This window comes from Helicoverpa armigera, chromosome 11 (assembly GCF_030705265.1).
Source record: "Helicoverpa armigera isolate CAAS_96S chromosome 11, ASM3070526v1, whole genome shotgun sequence".
Classification (NCBI taxonomy): domain Eukaryota; kingdom Metazoa; phylum Arthropoda; class Insecta; order Lepidoptera; family Noctuidae; genus Helicoverpa; species Helicoverpa armigera.
The window spans coordinates 1,871,801-1,890,662 of NC_087130.1; the positions used below are offsets into that span (position 1 = coordinate 1,871,801).

Sequence of the window (18,862 nt, forward strand, 5' to 3'; positions counted from 1 at the left end):
TCTGCAAAATTCTACATCAAATTCGATGCATTTCTGAATAAATTGTTGACTTGCATATTGTCTTATAGATTTAGCCTGCATTTATGTAATATTCCAGTAGGATATGTGCGTATTTTCAGAGAATTTCGTGAATGACATCGAATTAGCCGGGACGCGGCGGGCGAGAGGGGCGCTACCGCGTCACCGCGCCGATCGCGAACGCCGGCGACCGGCGACGACCGCTAGTCGCTACTCGCAGCGCGGTTCGTACAATACGTTCATCTAGCTTGTAGTCGTGTCCACGGCGCCCATCGAATCGCACGCGCGGCTCTCCTTAGAACCGGCCGGCTCCCGAATAATGTTTCAGTGTTTGACAAACTCAATCGGAGGTCTCGGAAGAAGTATCGTATTTAATAATTTACACTGTATAACCGATCGCATATTCTCAGTGAGTGTTACGCAGTGTGTACGGAAAAAACTTTGTCGAAGATTCTGAAGAATCTTGTGTAAAATTGTGTAATACACCGGCCGCGGCCGGATTGCGTTTTGCACAAAACTTTTTGGTGAGTGTTTAATTGATTATAATAATTAAGTTAATCAGTTCAGTAAACTCTGTGGCATAATATTTGGAATAAAAATTGTGGTGGGTACTAAATACTTACGCGCGCGGGGCGTTGCCGGCTAACTCCAACCTATACTATAGGTTTAATGAGTTTTTCTGCGAATTGGCAGCGCCCAAATTCTTTACCTTATTGTTTAGGCAAAAATGGTCATACAATAAAGACGTAATTTAATTGTGTTGTGTCGGTAGTAGTATTCTAAAAGTTTTACTATTTTTTGTGATAATTTTAAAATTACATCCTCATAATATTTTACCTAGCTACTCTGTACCTACACGAAAAAGGTTTTGTTACATGAGATTGATTTTGTCATAAAGTAATAATGTAGAAAGAGGGCCAGTATTTAATACTTTTTTATTAATGACGTGAACTAATCAAAAAACTAACTGATTGACTTAAGTCTAAAATTAAGAATTAATAATAATATTTCGACAATATAATTAAATAATAAATTGTGATCAGTATTTCTGTGAAGTATATTACTTAATTAGTTAAAATAATTATTAAGTGATTTCGATTTATTTCCTTGTTCAGAATTGTTAAAGTGTAAATAAACAATCTATAGAAGTGATCGTATTGTTTTTTGGCAAATTACTTTCGATTCGTTGTGCAATATTTATGAAATGTAGGTATTTACTAACATGTATTATGTATTTCACAAGTTGGTCAAATAGGTACGTAGATAATTACGTAGCTTTGTTCAATTTACTTTTGTTAACATTCGTAATTATCTTAATATTATAACACAACCTTTAAAGTAGAAACCTATGTACCTACCTACCTATGTGAAAAATATAACGCTAGTCCGCTAAGTCATGAAAACTAATTAGGATATTTTATCTCTAGAAAATCTTGACTACCTAACGATTTAAAGTTTAATTGTAATTTACTGTAAAATTATTTAGAACTAGTTTATCATTTTCAAAATTTGGGCGGGTAGGTATTCACTGAACTTTTGAATAGTGCCTACTTTATTAACTTGTTACGCTAATTTAACTCAAAGTTTGTAATACCGGCAAAATAATGTTACTTAAAAATAACACAAGTATTGTAACACTAGTCGTAATAACCGTAGGTAGGTATGTCGCGTATTGTATCGAAGCACTTTGCGGGAAAACGACTCGTTGATTTGCATTATTATTAGTAAACACTCATTTCGCGCCATTCTGCGCTCGTAAACAAAAACAGTTTTACGGAAATCTTTACCTGGTACACGATGCGCGCAAAAACTTGGCGGGATTAGTGATGCGCCCGCTCTACTTCAGGTAAAGAGAATTACGAGAAAAAACGTCGCGGGGGTGGCTGACAGGACAATGACTAATTGTTATATTTCTTTAAAGTGGGATAGGGCCCAAGGCCAATGTACTCTTTAAAATTGTTCGGTCTCGTATCCAGACTTCAGTCTACTTTCGGGCACCGCAGTGGACACTTCCTCCTTACCGACAGTTAGTTTGTGTCGCCGCGGAGTTCGATACGCGATTGTTTGTAAATAAAAAGGGGTTATTACACTTCAGTGCTTAATAATTTAAATTATTTTTATTTAAATATTATTAAATATTTTTACGATTTTAGCTAACAATACGTACACAAACTTAGTGCAATACCAAAGTGATTTGTGCAATTTATTGTAATACAACATCGATTATTTTTCACAAGGTACAGTGGTAGTTGTTTGAGTGGAAAACATTTATGTTTTTATTTCGATTATATGTAGAATTTTATTTGACACATACTGTTCCGGATTTAATTCAACTTTAAATTTTTTTGTCGGACTTTTTCGCGGATTTTTTAATTCAGGCAGCAACCCCCTAAGTCAAAATTTGTGTTTAAACTTTAAGTTTGAAAACTAACAATAGTTTATTTGTCATTGTTGCAGACTGCGTGCGTTGTACCCATCGCGCGCATCTTCCCTGTGATAAGAGGGTCCTGTGATATCGACGAGTTCGACTTAGCTTTAAAACTAGTTAGTCTTTAGGTATATAGAATTAAAATGGCGCCACCGTTCGACTCGTTCGTTCAGTTCGACATGTGGGAAGCCCTGGATGAGGATTCCTTGAGGTTGACGCAAACGTCCGAATTTTGGACTCAAGTTCAATATGAAGCAGATAGATTGGATCTAGTCCCTCCCGCCAACTTTTCGGACCCGTTGCAGGACAGTGATGAAGACTGGAGGATAATGGACACACCAGAGGAACCACACAAAGATAACATAGTACACCATGATTGTATGTGGGCAGGCTCTTGTGCTGATTCAGTGCATCCAGGCAACACATTTGTCCCGATTGATCCAACCACTACACCCACTACACCCGGACAGAGTTTGCTTCGCCGAGACATTTCACCATCAAGACCGGAAACTCCACCATCAATAGATGGCGATGAACCACCACAGTTCCGTCATTCTGTCGACGTTGCTGGTACTGCTCTCCGCCTCCTGAGAGACTCCGCCGCGGTAGCAGCCGACCATTCTTACACATTGGCCAGGCAGCACTTGGACAACCTCGGCGTTCAAACACCCTCTGACTCATGTGAATCAGGTCAGTACACTTCATTATCTGTATGATTTGATTCGTTTACATGTATTATTTTAATTTTATCTGAGCTCTGTGAAATTATTCAGTGAAAGCCGTATCATCCAATTGTCACCGGTAAAGTTAAGTTAAAATGATCGTTTAAATATCTTCGTAAAGTGTCGTCGCTTTGATTTGAAATTCAAATGGATGATGTTGGGCCTCTTTGGTTATTGGGAAGCCGCTGATACCGGTGACGATCGGTGACCTTAATAACGAATTCCAAATGTTTGGTTTTTTTGTTCCTCGCACACTCGCATTTACCATACCGATACGAATTATATTATTTCTATTTTCTTAACATTTTTTTTCTCTTCATTGAATTCATCAAAGGTTCCATATAAGTACCAAACAAAAAAATTGAGGCACTTAATCTCATGCTCCGCAAAATATAAGTCCCAAAAAACCGGCTTTCTTGCTAAGTCATAAGATGTTCCTCTAAGTATTCGTCAAGTTAGGTTGACCGGGAATGTCGTGAGGACGCAGGCGCTGACTGTGAGCGCGGGAAACTGCGCATATCGACCGCCATCCCGCGTCCCCCGCCGCGTCTAGACGCACCCGCTTTTCCGCTCTTCCGGAACCTTCGCCTATTGCGACCTTGAACGCCTCAACCTTCCTTAATGTCAGATTGCGCAACGTTACTTCCAGGCTTCTCATCTCCCGGGATTGACACGGCTTAATTAGAATGCGAATTAAAGTTGTATGCAAACTAAGTAAAAGGTCTCGGTGCGTGTCATGGGCTTAGACGGAACTAAGGTCATAAGTACGTCGACCGAGACGTTCCGACCTTGATGCATCCTCCAATTGCAACCGGCGCTTCCCGCCGTTGGCGGTGGCAGGGTTGTCATCCTCTCGAGCTCATTAAAATATAAATTCTCTCATCATTAAAACACGCAAGTTCGATTTAATCGTAGCTGTTTTGTGAATCAGGTGATATTAATATCTCTTTTTCGCAATTGCCAAAAAAGAATTTGGGCTAGTTAAATACTTCCATTACCGCTTCAAAATCGTACTTTACCTGGAGTAAACGTTGATTTGAATTTATTGTTATGGAATGTTTCGTAATGCATGTGCTGTGACATGACGTGCGACCTCAAATAGACACCGCCGATTATGTGCATCTACAATATTTAAATTATACATAGTAGCAATTTAGATATCGTCGATAGCAGTGGGTAAGGTCGCGATGGGCATGTGTTTGATTCGAGCGGCCGCGAACATTTGTTTACATTTTAACTTGTTGCGTAGCTTTCAGTAGAACATAAATATGTTGGCGGAAGACGTAATTTAATTAAAACCTCGCGAAGTATAAAACTAATCGAACAAAGTACGCGGCTCCTCACACTCGGTACTCTCGTGTCTAGTCCGTTACTTGTATAAGAATGCAGTGGAATGAAATGGAATCTCATTGAAGTGGAGCTTGCTCGGCTCGCTGGACCGGTTTGAAACGCGGTACTCCCATGTCCAGCTTGGCCGGATGACAATTTGATAGACAGCGTCTCAATAATCGTGATCGAACATCAGTCGGCAAGCGCCTGCATCTGATAAATTACAAATTGTTTGTACTTCACTATATTTAATGGGCACCGAAAAAGTTCAACTCGTACTATACGTAAATGGACGAAACAAAAAATACTATGTCACATCACTAGTTGTGCGGCGCGAAGAATTTACGACGCATGCGCGGTTTTATCGCTTTGTAAGTCCGTACGCCACGCACAGCTACCCGTACGCCCGTAGTTATTGTCACATTTTCGCGCCAATTTAGTTTGTACTAACTCGCAGATCCACGTCATCTTGCCTACATCATTAATTTACTCAATCCTATATAGATCTGACAGCATTTTTTTGCAATATATTTGACTCGTATCTCGTAGGTACCTAAGAATACACATAAGTACCTACCTATCTAGTTATCTTGTTAAGATAGCAAAGTATAAACAGCGCTGGGTGTTTTTGACCTGATGCTGCTATCTTGACAGATTGCACACTCTTGATTAATAGCCTCTACTCGAATGTAGGCCACTGGTTTAGCTACGAATTGTAAAGTTCCTTTAAGGGCCAATTTAGGGCATAAAGATCCGGTTTGTTCGGCGCCCTAAACATTTTAGTGTCAATCAGTGAGCCAAGGCTACGTGCTAGTTTCTAAGAGCTTGTGAATTTTACTACTTGATCTATGTATTATATTGCCTAGTTACACAGTTTAATACGGGTTAGAAGAAATCTAATTAGGTAATTTGTCAATCCTATAATCTTGTAAGTTTTTTTATTGAAATGTTGCCAATTAGAAAAATAAATTCGCGATTCTCATACCCAGTTAAATTGGTATTTCATTCTTATCAGACAACGGTTCGCATACAGTTTTACATTACTACTTTTTTAAACTTGTATGAAACATTAATCGTGTCGTCAAGCGTAATAATAATAATTCAAAAGGCCTCGAACGCGTAGTAAAGCAATTTGCGCGGTTATACTATATACCTATATAAGATATTATGTATAAAAACAGTTATATACTCAGCTACCTTCGCGTTCTTCACGCGTTGTAATTGGTTGGCATCTACAACTGTACTTGTGTTGACAATCAGCCTCATAATGAACGCTGTACCCCAGCCTGATGGCATCTAGGCATACCAGGCCAATCTAGCAATTCTATCATTGATAAATTTCGTATTGGAATTTGCGCGCGAATTCGTCGCGTTGAACTGAAGGAAATATCCGACAAATTCCAATAAAATACTTTTTAAACTGCGCTACCTCTCTCAACTTGTCTTTGGTAGTTACCGAGTGATAGTTGACACTACACTGCCCTAAATAGTGTGGCCGGTAGTTTAGCAGATATTTAGTGTAACCTAGCCTTGCGCCGCCTAGTCACCAGGCCTGGCCCACATTCGATCTCAATAACTTAGCTTAAGTGCTTGCTTGTACGATTTATATGCTATACCGATGTTAAATCAATTTCTGTGACAGAGAGCATGTACTCAACTACAAGAATGTCATAATCATAATTAATTACAATCTAACTTACTTTGTAATGTTCCAATATGATTGCCAATAAATACGCAATAGAAAGCAACACACTGTTTCATATCTGAGCGATATAACATCAATATGTAGGTATAGCACTCTTGATAAGAGATTCGGAATCTCAAGTTCAATCTAGCAAGGTACTTACGTACTTCAATTAAAAGTACATTACCAGGCATTTAATAAGGTAAACAAACAAATCAAGTGGCCGTGCACGCTTCACTGATCACAAAAGATAGAGAAAGTTCTTTTATTTGTAAATATTTCAGTGCGAACATCACTAGGCCAGTAGGGCAGTGTAACGAAAAAAAATATTAAATAGCACTTTATCAACAGCGATAAAGTAATTTCACTGGTCGGTCGGCATGCAGTACATACGTAGTGGAAAGGACCTTGGGCCTTATCGCCACAGAATATGCACTTAGATATTTAAACAATCGGTATGAATGTGTTGATACGCTCACATTCATCGCGATCGTAGCGCCCGCCATCTTGGCCTCCGCGCGACCGCCGCATTATCAATGCCGATAACAATAGTACTTATTACAACGTGACACCCTAACATAAATTTGTATTGTCTTATCACGAGAAAAAAACTAAAGCCACGCTGACGACTGATAAAGCGACATCGCAACAAGATAACTTTACGGTTTGATCTCGTAACATCGCAAAATATTTAAATGAGGAATGTTGTAGTTATATTTGCTTAGCCGAGTGCGTGTACGAAGTCCGGTTTGATCTCACACGGGCCGCTGCGCAACCACGACAAAATCGCGGGCGCTTATCGAATCGCGAAAATGACCCCTAAAATATAGCTGATAACACGTGACAGCCTCCGCGGCACACGTGATTGCGTATACTGTTCATTAATTAAAATATAATACAGCATTCTTATAGTTGATTAAAATGCTGTAGCGCAGTAGTCACAGATAATTGCGTAGCTACTTAATGTGTAATTCTATGCCAAATTCGTCACAAAATATACGCGCGCCATTTTAATGGAAGCCATAGAACCTACCTACTGGCATTTTTTGCGTATGATTATCTCGATTGCATTTTAAGGGTGTCTGTACACAGTGTGGTTGTCGTGCGGCTACTAAGAACGGTCCGTGGTCTGTGTGAGACCGGCGAGGCACATCTAGTAATAATCATTACGATCCGGTTTCTTATTCGGTCGCACAGATGGGCGTGGTGGCTGCCCGGCAACACGAACTATTTACAATGACGTAATAAACTGCCCATTTGAATGCTAAACACTAAGGAAGTGTCATCTGTATAGCTTTACTATAACATATATTGTAGTGTAGATGTTATGACATCTTTTATATCTTTACTTAGCGCGTAAATCATCTTGTTTAGCTGCGTTTTATCCTTCCTTACTGCTATACAAAGATTTGTTTGATTGCCTTAGAGATGTTGTCATGTAATTTTAATTACTTCCATTTAATTATGTTATAGCTAACCCAGTTTATTGATATGTGCATTACCGGTATGTTGCGCAGTTTGTGCAATTAAGTTGCACATACTATCTCGTCGTCCTGGCACGCCTGTATGTACACGCAAATAATCTTGTTAGCAGTAAAACTCTTAAAATTAAACTTTTCCATACACAAAGCTAGCAAAAACAGTGTTTCACGCCTTTTAGTTTCACACTAATTCGCATAGGAATTCGTATGTTTAATGTTAACGAGCCTCCATACACATATGTCTCATTAAGTGGGTATTAAAAAAAAAGGTTGCGTCACATTTAGTAGCGTATGTACCGTCCATGAACTTCCGCCGGTGCGAACACCACTCAAGGTCGCGGGCTGATGGTGGATCGATGCGCCATACGATAAATAACGAACGGTCTATTTTAGCCGACTACGAGTGGTTACCAGTAAACCAGATGACCGACTTTTGTGAGTTGCGTAACACTACAGAAATAGTGGCTATCTGTCTGTATATTGATGCCTACGCGATTATTTGATACCTCAGGTACCTACGAGCGGCTTATCTCTGATAGTAGAAATACGATTTTTGTTTCGTAGTATTAGTAAGTAAAATATTTTGTTTATGTTTTCCCACGTTGTTACTTTGTATTCTCATTTGATAAACACGGTTTATAAAGTAATTAAGTTTAAAGTTCAGTGGGAATATGAAAGCCGCGATAAACATAAGCAAGCGGCTCATTTCTGAACTGGTATATGATTTAACGTCTAATTAGCATCCATCACATTTCATTCAAACAGAGATAAAATACAGGCTGTCCTAATTTAAATTCCCGCCGCGAACACCTTCAAATATTACTTTAAAATATCACGTAACTTCCAAGGTTACCACTCTAGGATTATCATTTTATAGCGACGACGAAATCGCTTCAGATTAAGCAAATAGGAAAATTTATGATAACGTTGTACTATCAAAATTCGCGACTATGATAGCGCGTTTTTAAATAAACTCTAGTCCATAATTCCATCGCAGTACATGAAAAAGAGGTTTTATTTATTGTTTAATTAAGGCCGCATTACGAGCAGGCTGTATAAGATGGCGTGTGCCGCGTGCGCGTCACGATAATTTTTAATTATAGTGCTCAAATGCCAGTGAACTTGGCCTCAAGCCGTGGCCAGCGGAGCGTGCGCTAGCCCCGCCGCCGCACCAGGTCATACTTGACGACACCATTGCGCCGATTGCATTCCGTTTTCTAACGTCTTCACTTGTTTATTTTGACAACAGACTGCGCTCACTCTTAACTGCTCTCCGGACTTACTTCAATAACTGACGTGACTCAACACACACTGGTGTACGAGAGACTAGCGTAATTAAATTTCCATCGCATCCCCACTATAACATTGTAAACAGATGTTTTCCCCGGCTTGATTTATCACTTAACTCCAAACTTGGTAATTAATTGAGAATTAACTTTAATACCGACAAGAAATGTGAAGCTGACAAAGTTACAGAGAAAATGTTTTGAACGTTTTATGGTTGGGGAAACGCTGTACCGGTTTAACATAACTGTCTACAAAGATCGCCAGCGATTAATGAGTTAGCCTCTTAAGTCTGCGAATCTATGACTCATTGTTTTCTCACGCTAAGGCTTAGACTTACCTAGAATTTGTGACTAATCAGACTCGACGCGAGTATCTCCTAAGCTAATGCAGCTTATTCATTGTTTACCTTCGAAAATAAAAAGTTCAGCAAAGTTTTATTAAAGTTCGACGTCTGGACCTTATGCAGACATCGAAACATATGGGCAAGTGCAAGAGAGAGCTGGCAATTTTTTTACCCCACCACTCTGATACCGGTCGGTCGGGCGAACAATAAAAAGCGGATTATCTCTGGTATAAAATTGGAACGGCGGCGGATCTGAGAATCGCGTCTCGAGTGATGGAGATATAATAGATATGCACTAGACCGGATCCCAGGGGCGGCGCACCGCGACAATACCGGCCGTATCGCCTTACACGCAGACCTGAAACAAATACTCTCTCGGCCGACCGTTAATCGCGTTGGCGCCACGGAGAAAATCGTCACGTGAAAATTGACTCCCGCACAATAGACGCCTACGCGTACTGTCAACGCTATTTTCTTTACGCCTCTCACCCTGCGGTATTCCCTCTCGATTACACTCTAATCTGTATTTAGTTACACTCACTAATTTTGTCACTTAGGGTCTTCTACTGTTAATAGATATCACACGGCCCTTATCGCCGTTTGAAAGCGATTAACACCTTTAGGAAGTTGTTTCCCGAAACTGTCTGACATTGACGTGATACATTTAAAAGTTGATTTTGGCGATCAAAAAAATTAAGCCGACCAAGAGACTGGACAAGTATATTATATCCTAATAAGCAGGGTGTGTCTATGTGGCTCGATATAGCGCCAGCAATCTTACCCACGCCTAGATTTAGACGTAAGCGAGGCGTGTTTGACGACAGGCGCCGATCCTCGAATTAGATCTACGCGTAAGCGATAAGCGGCCGCGTAACTATGCGGAAACGTAGTAAAAAGAACACGTTCATGTATAAATTTATCGTCGCGCTGTTCGATAAATGTGTCTGATGCGTATTTTTTAGCACAATCTGCGCAATTTAATGAACCTATTTAGCCGCGTCCCTGACTCGCAGTTTCGTAATCGAATCGGCCAGCTGCCCACGTAACTTGTTTCTATTTCTAGTGCTTAAGCACTGGAGATTTAAACGGAAACTCTCGTCCTTGTTGGGTACTTAAATAGCGCTGCAAGCAACACGTTTAGCGCGGAGCCGGTAACCTTTAATCACAATGAACCGCTGACATAATTATTTGTTGGTGTAACCGGATAGTGCGGGCGAACGGATTCCGCGAAACATGCACTACGGCGTAAACACGAGTCGGACAAACGTCCACATCCGCACTTAGATGCAATGCGATCGTGAAATGGACGCCCGCACCTACATAGCTCATTCATAGAAGTCGACAATGCACTCTCAGCACTCGGATCGCTGCATTGCTGCACCGGCTGGAATTTAGGCCGTTTCCGCATCGGTCATTAATCGTGCCTCAATATCCATCTTACTAAGCTAGCCATAGATTTAAGTTAATAGGGTATATCCTGTTCATTTGGGAGCCGTACGCCTCTATGGTTGCGGTTCTAGAAAAGACAGGTACATTAAACCAGAGAGACGCCCGTGTTGAGGCGGTCTCGATTGACGCTATGCAACCCCGTACGTCTCTCACATTAGAAATACCAAACGCAATGCAACGTGATCGATAGTGCGGCTTTTAGCTCGCCGACTGAACCGGTCCGGCTGGTATGTCAGTTAGGAACGTGTAAGCCGGCCGGCCGTCGTTATCGTGCAACTCTCACGTGACAGTTAATTTCGATCGATGCTTTGTTAAATGGTAGCGGCGGAGGCCGGAAAGCGTGTCCACCGCTCGGTAATCCGGACTCCATTGAGTGCGGACGTTGCGGCAGCGCGCCGCGCACGCGCTCTCGTTTTGGCGCGAATGGCGCGCCGTGACGTCAGGCGTCTGGATCGATGGCGGCAGACGCTGCGGTAGTACGACGGGGTCGACGCCCTCCCCCTCCCCGCCGTACGCCGCCCCCACCCCTCCCGCGCACCTGACCACTGCAGTCGCATCTCCCCGACTAGATCTAGCCCCCTGCGATACTATACAGATGTGGCTACGACAATCGACGCCCGCCTTTTATGGTGATGTGAGCGTAATGAACGAACGGTATGAATGAAAGTATGCAAGCAATGAAACGGTAAATGCGGGCGGGACTCTGATATAAACGATTCTCATGATGGGTTTTTTGTAATTAGTGGACATTATGTTAAAATGCATTCTCCGTTGTTGCAGAGGAGGAAATTGACGTGGTCTCGCTCGGCACGCAGCAGCCCTTGCCTACGACGCAAACGCACGTCCGCACGGACTCGCTGCCGCGCGTGCCGTCAGCGAAGGAGCGCCAGCACATCCAGCGCACTGTGGAGACCGCCATCACGCCGCGCTCGCCGCGCCCGGTGGCCAGGAAGCGCCTGGTGCCGCCGCCCAGCATAGCGGCCGCGTCGCGCCGCCGCGCCCGCGGGCCCGGCCGCCGTGGACGCCGCTCCAACACCGACACTGACTCCGAGGCCGAGTCGCCCGAGATAGAACGCCGCTCCATACACAACGACATGGAGAGACTCCGGCGCATCGGTCTCAAAAACCTCTTTGACGAGCTCAAAAAGCAAATCCCGGCCACACGAGACAAGGAACGCGCGCCTAAAGTGGTCATACTGAGAGAAGCTGCCGCGCTCTGCAGAAAGCTTAGCCAAGAAGACCTCGAGAGGGAAAAGCTAAAGAAGAAACAACACCAACTTGTGACGAAGTTGAAAAAGCTCCGCACGATGCTGTCGGCGCGCTACCGCTCGTACTGAGCGCCTCGCACTACCTGACTGGTAATCGATTTGTTCCGACCGAGGAACTATGGAGTCTACTCGACTGGACACTTATGGACTGGTAACTTTTTATGTAAGTCGCTTCTGAACGCTCTAGTGAACGTTAGAACCGTTTATTCAAGACGCGGTGGCGCAGTGAAGCCCCCGTCCGCCGTTTTGATTGCAAAATTTTAAGCGATGTCTTCAGTCGAGTCGGCAGTCGGGAGTTTGTTATATTTCAATGAAAATTCAGCTTTTACGGCTTACTCTGCTTCTGGCAATGTCTCGAGAGTAATATAGTTATGAAACAATAACCGCAGGTTTGTTTTGCTCAAAACGATATTTTGCAGTGCCAAAGTGAGCCATAAAACTGTTGTTAACGACAAATCCTTGGTCTTCAGTAAAATATCTTAATAGTTACAGACTGCTTCGTGAACTAGTAGACTGGTTATACCTCTAAAATGTTTTTTGAATTTATCATTAAATTATACATAGTTGAAATAGCACATTACAGATTTACTCCGTGTTGACAGATCGAAAATGATATGACATTTGTTAAAATATTGTTTCGAGACGTTGATATGAAGATTTTTTACTGGACCTTCCATTAAATAGTTAAGTATTGCGATGTCGCATTTTTTAAAGGAGCATGAATTTGTCAGTGCTGTAAATATAATGAGAGAGTGCAGGTAGTTGAAAGCTTTGTCAGAGGTGGTCAAGCGCTTGGAGCTGATTGGAGATGTATGGCCACTATATATGTTTTCGGCCCGATTTGCAGGATTTTTCAATTTTAACCTTCACTCGCGAGAGTGGGGTTAGTGAAGTGATACATCAATTACTATTACTTTTAATTGCTTTAAGTAAACTATTATTTTAACTGCTTTAAGTAAATTGCATTTTAGGATAGCGCGCTTATTTCATTAGTTTATTTTTTTGTTATTTTGTAAATTTTTAACACTTTTATTGTTTTTTTTTACATAAGAGATGATTACCCAGTAAAATCGGTACCAATTTTCGGTAATTTGGAATCGTTGAATAGAATTTTATACAATAAAATGATTCACATACAGCTTCCAATTGAGATGATGATGATTCATAACGATTTTATGAGTAATGTGTATGCAATTTTATCATGTGAAACTACACCGTACGATTAGCATGCGATTGTGATTATATCGACTTTCTTAGTCGACTATTTTTTTAAGCAACATAATGCCCTTCCCAGGCTTTTAAATATTTTAATTAGCAATTTTTAGATCCGCGTAAGTCTTTTGCGAAACGTTAGAAGTAAACAGTTTCTAACAAGCACGATAATTCACGTACGATCATTTGTTCACAAACTTTTCAACAACGGCACACTTCAAAGTTTTTTTAAACAAACATTGATTTTAAATATTTTTCTTTGATTTGTTAAAACTTTTGTGGACAATTCATAAGTACGTGTGAACGGACAGAGTCACAAGCGCATGTTATCTGAAGGTAGAGTTCCCTTCATTTTACGATCATCGTACCTTATTATAATTATAAACATTATTACTAATGTTAAGTCGTGTAGAATATTGAAATCAATATTTAATTCATTCACATGTTGGGATTACAATGGCAACATACCATTTTCATATGATTTATGACATTAAGGTAATAAAAAAGTTTTGATGTAAATTGTATAATCTCAGTGACAGTCATCGTTTCGTTAGAAAACAATAGACTGTGTATTTTGATAATAACATCAAGTCTTATACCATAATGATGGTCCGCAAAAATGGACCGTAATAAAAAAAAATAACCAAGACATAGTTCCTCATAGTACCTACTAATAGTAAATTTTGCATTTTTTTCTTTATAATATTTTTTTTATTAATGCAAGTAAGTTTAGTAAAGTACTCGCAATAGTTCGTGTTAATTGAATATTGAACCTGATCAGAAAAATAAAGGAGTTGAGAATAGCATTGGGACAAAACCGGCCGGTTTCGTTGGAGGCGCGCGCGCAGCTTTTATTCTACTGATCGGGTTTCAGGAGGTTGATGTTTTATCAAGCACATGGTCAGCATCGTGAGTGTGAAGGCTTTAATTGTGTGAGGAATGTGCCTTGCTATGTTCATGTACATTATTATATATATTAGGTTTATACTCGAATTAGTTTGCAAGACATATTTTTTGTGAAGAATGTCTACGATTAGAATAGCGCTGTTCTAAGTAGTGTACATACACAGACAAGAAAAGTTATTGATATTAAAGATGTTTATCTTATCTTCCACTAGGTATTTAATTGTACATACAGATGTAATGGTAAGACTAAGTATATTATACTTTGATCAATCTTTTTTACTAACGAGTTTTTGTCCTAGTAATTGTTTAGTTTTCTTTACTGGAGAGTTACGGATCCTCGAATGTTGTACCTGCATTTATTTTTTTTTGTTATTCATATCTTGACATAAATAAATAAAGATAATAATGGTTTTAGTTATCCAAAATGTAATCGGTTGCTTTGGTGATGACCAGTGTAATTAGACACATAAGAAAAAGTCAGTAGGTAAATGTTTAATGGTAAGAAATGACAGCTTTATGAAATCGGAGACAGAATGTAAGTGTTGAAAACGTTGGTTAATATAACCGCTTTTGTGACAAGGCACATTTCCACCACTGCCAAAATGGAAAAGGAATTATTGATAATAAGTTTAGGTTGAACTGTATATAGTTAAGGTCGGGTTATAAAATTATAAGTCCTGTTATATATAAAAGATTTCCTTTTATTCTTTGTATAGTATCCGTACGTTTGTAACAGCTAGCCGCCGCGGCGCCGACGCCGGCCGTGCTGAGGCGCGGCTGTCGCGACGCCGCGGGGCGCGCGCGCCGCTACAGCGAGTGCAGGGCGCAACATAGATTCCGCCTAATATTAATATTGCCCTCTGCAATCTTTGAAGCGGCGCTCTTAAGTCTAAGGACCTTTGTACTTATGTGGCTAATTTTTGGGATACTATTGTAACACAGAGATAGATTTTTTTTTGGTTTTGTTCCTCTATGTGTATGGATACACTGATACATTGTATTGCATTGACTATACATATTAAACGCTTACGTCGGATCCGGAAAGAGCTTGGGAACAGTGGGCTAATTATTGTGATTTTTATACTTATTCGCTGTAATTTGGGATAAATAAAATCATTGTATTGTATAGTATAGATTCTGTGATTATGTACCTGTGGGGTACGTTTGGGTTTCCACAGCCCTATCTGGTCTGACTAAAAAAAATATTTCATTGAGTTTTGATTTTTTTAATCCACTACCTTACCTAAACCACAGAAGTTTAAATAAATAGAACATCTGTTTATTTCGACTTCTGTGACTCACCCTTTAATTAAAGCATTTTCCTCAAATGCTGAAAATGGCGCATGAGTCACCGAAAGAGGCAAAGAGGTTCAAATAAAGGTGATAAGCCAAAAAATGCACACACTACACAAAATAAAAATTATATCACTACAATATCAATATTAACATATACACGCAATTAAATCCTAATCTACAAGATAAATGCTAACAATGACACACACTTGCCAAAATTAAGTGATTGACTGATTAATATCTTATAGGTATTCAAAATACGAAACTATACTGTGGGAAACAACCACACGAAACATACCAAAAAGATGGTAGGCACACAAATCTTCAGGCACTGACACTAGGCATTTCAATAATTAAACAATAATAGTGAATTTATATACGAAACACAAAAAATAATTAGAATAGATAATCATCTGATTTTATACGACTCGTATTCTTACCATCTACCTACGAAGATTCCAATCAATTAAGTCAGAAAACGTGGCGTAAGTATCACAAGATTATCACCACAGGAGGTTCCCGAGTGGTGAAACCTACAAAAAGATTAATTGGTGAAAATAAATAGTGGAAGCACGGACGTAAGTATGTAGGTATGTTCTGAAGGTAAACTAACTTTGTGTCAATGCACTGAATCCCCGGGCTTGAACCCCAGGCAACTCAAAGTATTTAAGGAATTAGCTACAACGAATAAATCCCCGCTAAAACAGTTCAAACTAAACTGGAACCGTGCCCGATTAATGATGATAATTATTCTGCTGAATACCTACCGCCAAAGACGATTGACGTCAAAGCCCTTACTTAGTTGAACTGAGGTTAGCTATCGCCTACGTGACTGTGTTTATGTAGAAAGAAGAAAGTCCAGATCGTGCAATAAATCTTATACATTATTGAAATGTGTTTTCAAAACAACCGGGCTGTATCTATGTATGCCGGTAGGTATTTTCTCATGCTGATATCAATACAGAGGAAAGACTGTGTTTATGTTACAAGTAAACAGTGTAGAAATGGAAAGACAAATAAACAATAGCATAAAGATGTGTACTTTCTGAATGTAAATAGATATTTCTATTAATAACAGCAATAATTATCATTTGGCTGTAAATATTATTCCTGTGCCTCAAACGAAGCGGAGCGAGCCAAGTGACAGATGTCAAAACTCAAAACATTAGTGAAGTTCGTGCGCATGCCGTTGTTATGATGGCTCTTCGGGCAGTGATGACTTCTAAAGTCCCTATGGTGATAATTTTAGGTGCTACAGGTACGGGGAAGACCAAGTTAAGTGTGGAATTAGCACAAAAGTACGCCACGGAGATCATCAGCGCAGATTCTATGCAGGTTTGTTAAGAAAATCGTTTATGTAGGTCACATTGTAACCTCAAACTTCTGAGGGCTATTTTCTAAGAATCTATACAACATTAGAATGTGAAAATGCAATGAAACCTGTAAGATTGTCGTATGAAACGCGTGGCATGAGGACTTTTCCAAATTTTGGTCGTTTAGTGAATGTTTTGAGATGAAATAAATCCTAACCTAAAAGTGATGTTTTGATTTCAAAATTCTTCAGTTTAGAACACATTTTTTGCTAAAGACGTGTAATATTTGAATATGATAATACAGGTAATATAAAAGTACAAAAATCGAATAAGAATCCATTTGAATTATCAAAGTTTGATTGTCTTTAGTAGGCAAATTATTGGGATGTAAAAGTTTACAGCGATCATTTGTATTCTTGTAAAAAATAACCACTTAAACGACTATATAAGGTACGAACGACAGAAACAACAAAGTATACTAGATAGAAAAAAACTCATGGATAACTATATCTTACTTAACTACAGATGCTCGCTTTAACATAGAGACATGTGTTTTGCTCAAACGGACAGACCTACACTTCATAATGACAGTAACTATACAAGCACCCCTCTCACTATATTAAATTAATACTGTTTTAATACCATTTTGTTCCTCACTATTACACAGATTGATTTATATTGGTTCTCGCTTTCAATTTTTTTATTAGGGCGGCTTAGTTAAAAGTTGCCTATAGTTATTAAGAATGATTATTATTTTTCTTGTAAATCATATTTCTACTTTTAATTGCAGTACTTTTCAAAGAGTTTTTAAGTGTTATATGATAGTTTGCATGAAGGCTGATTATGACTAACATGGTTGGCCTAGCTTCAATGTTTTGCCTGAAAAACTGCACACACTATTGAGTAAAACAATATCATTTAACAATACCCAGCAATAAGTAGCTATAGGAATATAGGTAATTTGTATTAAGTACATATTTAATTATATTTATTCTAATTATATGTAATAAAAATAAATTATATTTCTTATAAGAAATTGACAATTATCTATTCTTACAAGATACTGGACAATGGGTAATAACAGTCATTAATAATATAGGAAGTTGGATATTTCAATTCCTAGTGGACTTTCAAAGACGACAGGTGATTTAGATTTCTTAAATAGAAAATAAATTCTTATAGGATTATTTCTTGAAGCTATTGTACTTATCCCACACAGTGGTATCCAAGTGATGCTGCTTTGTTTGAATATTCCTCTTTTGTATAAAAAGTTATATTTGAAAAACTCATTAATCATAGCATATTATTTTTTTATCAATTTCTTTGCAAACAAAAAAGAAGGAAAGGAAAGAAAGAATATACATATGTAAAGTTTATTTCAAAAGAGAAATCTTCTGGCTTTCCTGCAACATGCAACATTTATCTTGTTTCGAAGACCAGTGTTAGATTTATTCCTTCAGATGCAATGGTAGAAGTAAAAAGTTGTTGCGTAAATCAAGTACCTCTATATGACCACAGATTACTAAATAGTTAGTCCAACTTGGATCTTACCCTCGTCTTTCAAGCTTTTCAAAATATAGGCTTCACAACAAAGAACCAAAAAATATGGTACATCATACAGTTATACACTAAAAGCTACCCCATAACTGACCCACTTCAACCTCACAATTTGAACTTTAACACCACAAAAAATAAAACAATACAAAATGTAGTTTCGTGTGACCATTCAATGCTCGAAAATTGCATGCAATTATTTCGGACCAGTCTAGCTAGAACAAATGGTTAGTGGTTAGAAAAAACCGGTCAAGTGCGAGTCGGACTCGCGCACGAAGGTTTCCGTACCATTGTTTAGAAAATGAGCAAAAAAATCACGTTTGATGTAGCCCCCCAAAATATTTATGTTATTCTAGTTTTCAGTATTTTTTGTTATAGCGGCAACAGAAATACATCATCTGTGAAAATTTCAGCTCTCTAACTATCACGGTTCATGAGATACAGCCTGGTGACAGACGGACGGACGGACGGACGGACGGAAGAGCGAAAAGAATAGGATCCCGTTTTACCCTTTGGGTACGGAACCCTAAAAAGGCTGTCTAACAATGGGGCGTTGCCTGTGAATCATGCGTCGG

At 39.3% G+C, this 18,862-nt stretch overlaps 2 protein-coding genes across 3 annotated transcripts in view; both read left to right on the forward strand.

Moving 5' to 3' along the window:
- Nucleotides 1-217: 217 nt before the first annotated feature.
- Myc lies at nucleotides 218-15,332 on the forward strand. Of its 2 annotated transcripts, none has more exons than XM_021331012.3 (3): nucleotides 218-542; nucleotides 2,476-3,136; nucleotides 11,522-15,332. In XM_021331012.3, exons 2-3 carry the CDS (start codon nucleotides 2,590-2,592, stop codon nucleotides 12,076-12,078), a joined length of 1,104 nt encoding a protein of 367 aa, XP_021186687.2. In that variant the 5' UTR covers nucleotides 218-542; nucleotides 2,476-2,589; the 3' UTR covers nucleotides 12,079-15,332. The 2 variants fall into 2 exon arrangements, with proteins under 2 accessions (XP_021186687.2, XP_021186688.2); XM_021331013.3 differs by lacking the exon at nucleotides 218-542 and adding an exon at nucleotides 2,009-2,255.
- A 1,113-nt stretch (nucleotides 15,333-16,445) lies between these two features.
- Nucleotides 16,446-18,862, forward strand: part of LOC110373686 (tRNA dimethylallyltransferase) — a 166,899-nt gene continuing 164,482 nt past the window's right edge. Inside the window, exon 1 of the mRNA XM_064036942.1 lies at nucleotides 16,446-16,755. Coding sequence (XP_063893012.1) covers nucleotides 16,615-16,755 — 141 coding nt within the window. The 5' untranslated portion in view covers nucleotides 16,446-16,614. The remainder of the gene's footprint in view (nucleotides 16,756-18,862) is intronic.

Coding starts and splice junctions, on each gene's coding strand:
- Myc (XM_021331012.3), top strand. CDS start 2,590: ATGGCGCCACCGTTCGACTCGTTCGTTCAGTTCGACATGTGGGAAGCC. Junction 3,137..11,521: donor CTCTGACTCATGTGAATCAG/GTCAGTACACTT, acceptor CCGTTGTTGCAG/AGGAGGAAATTGACGTGGTC.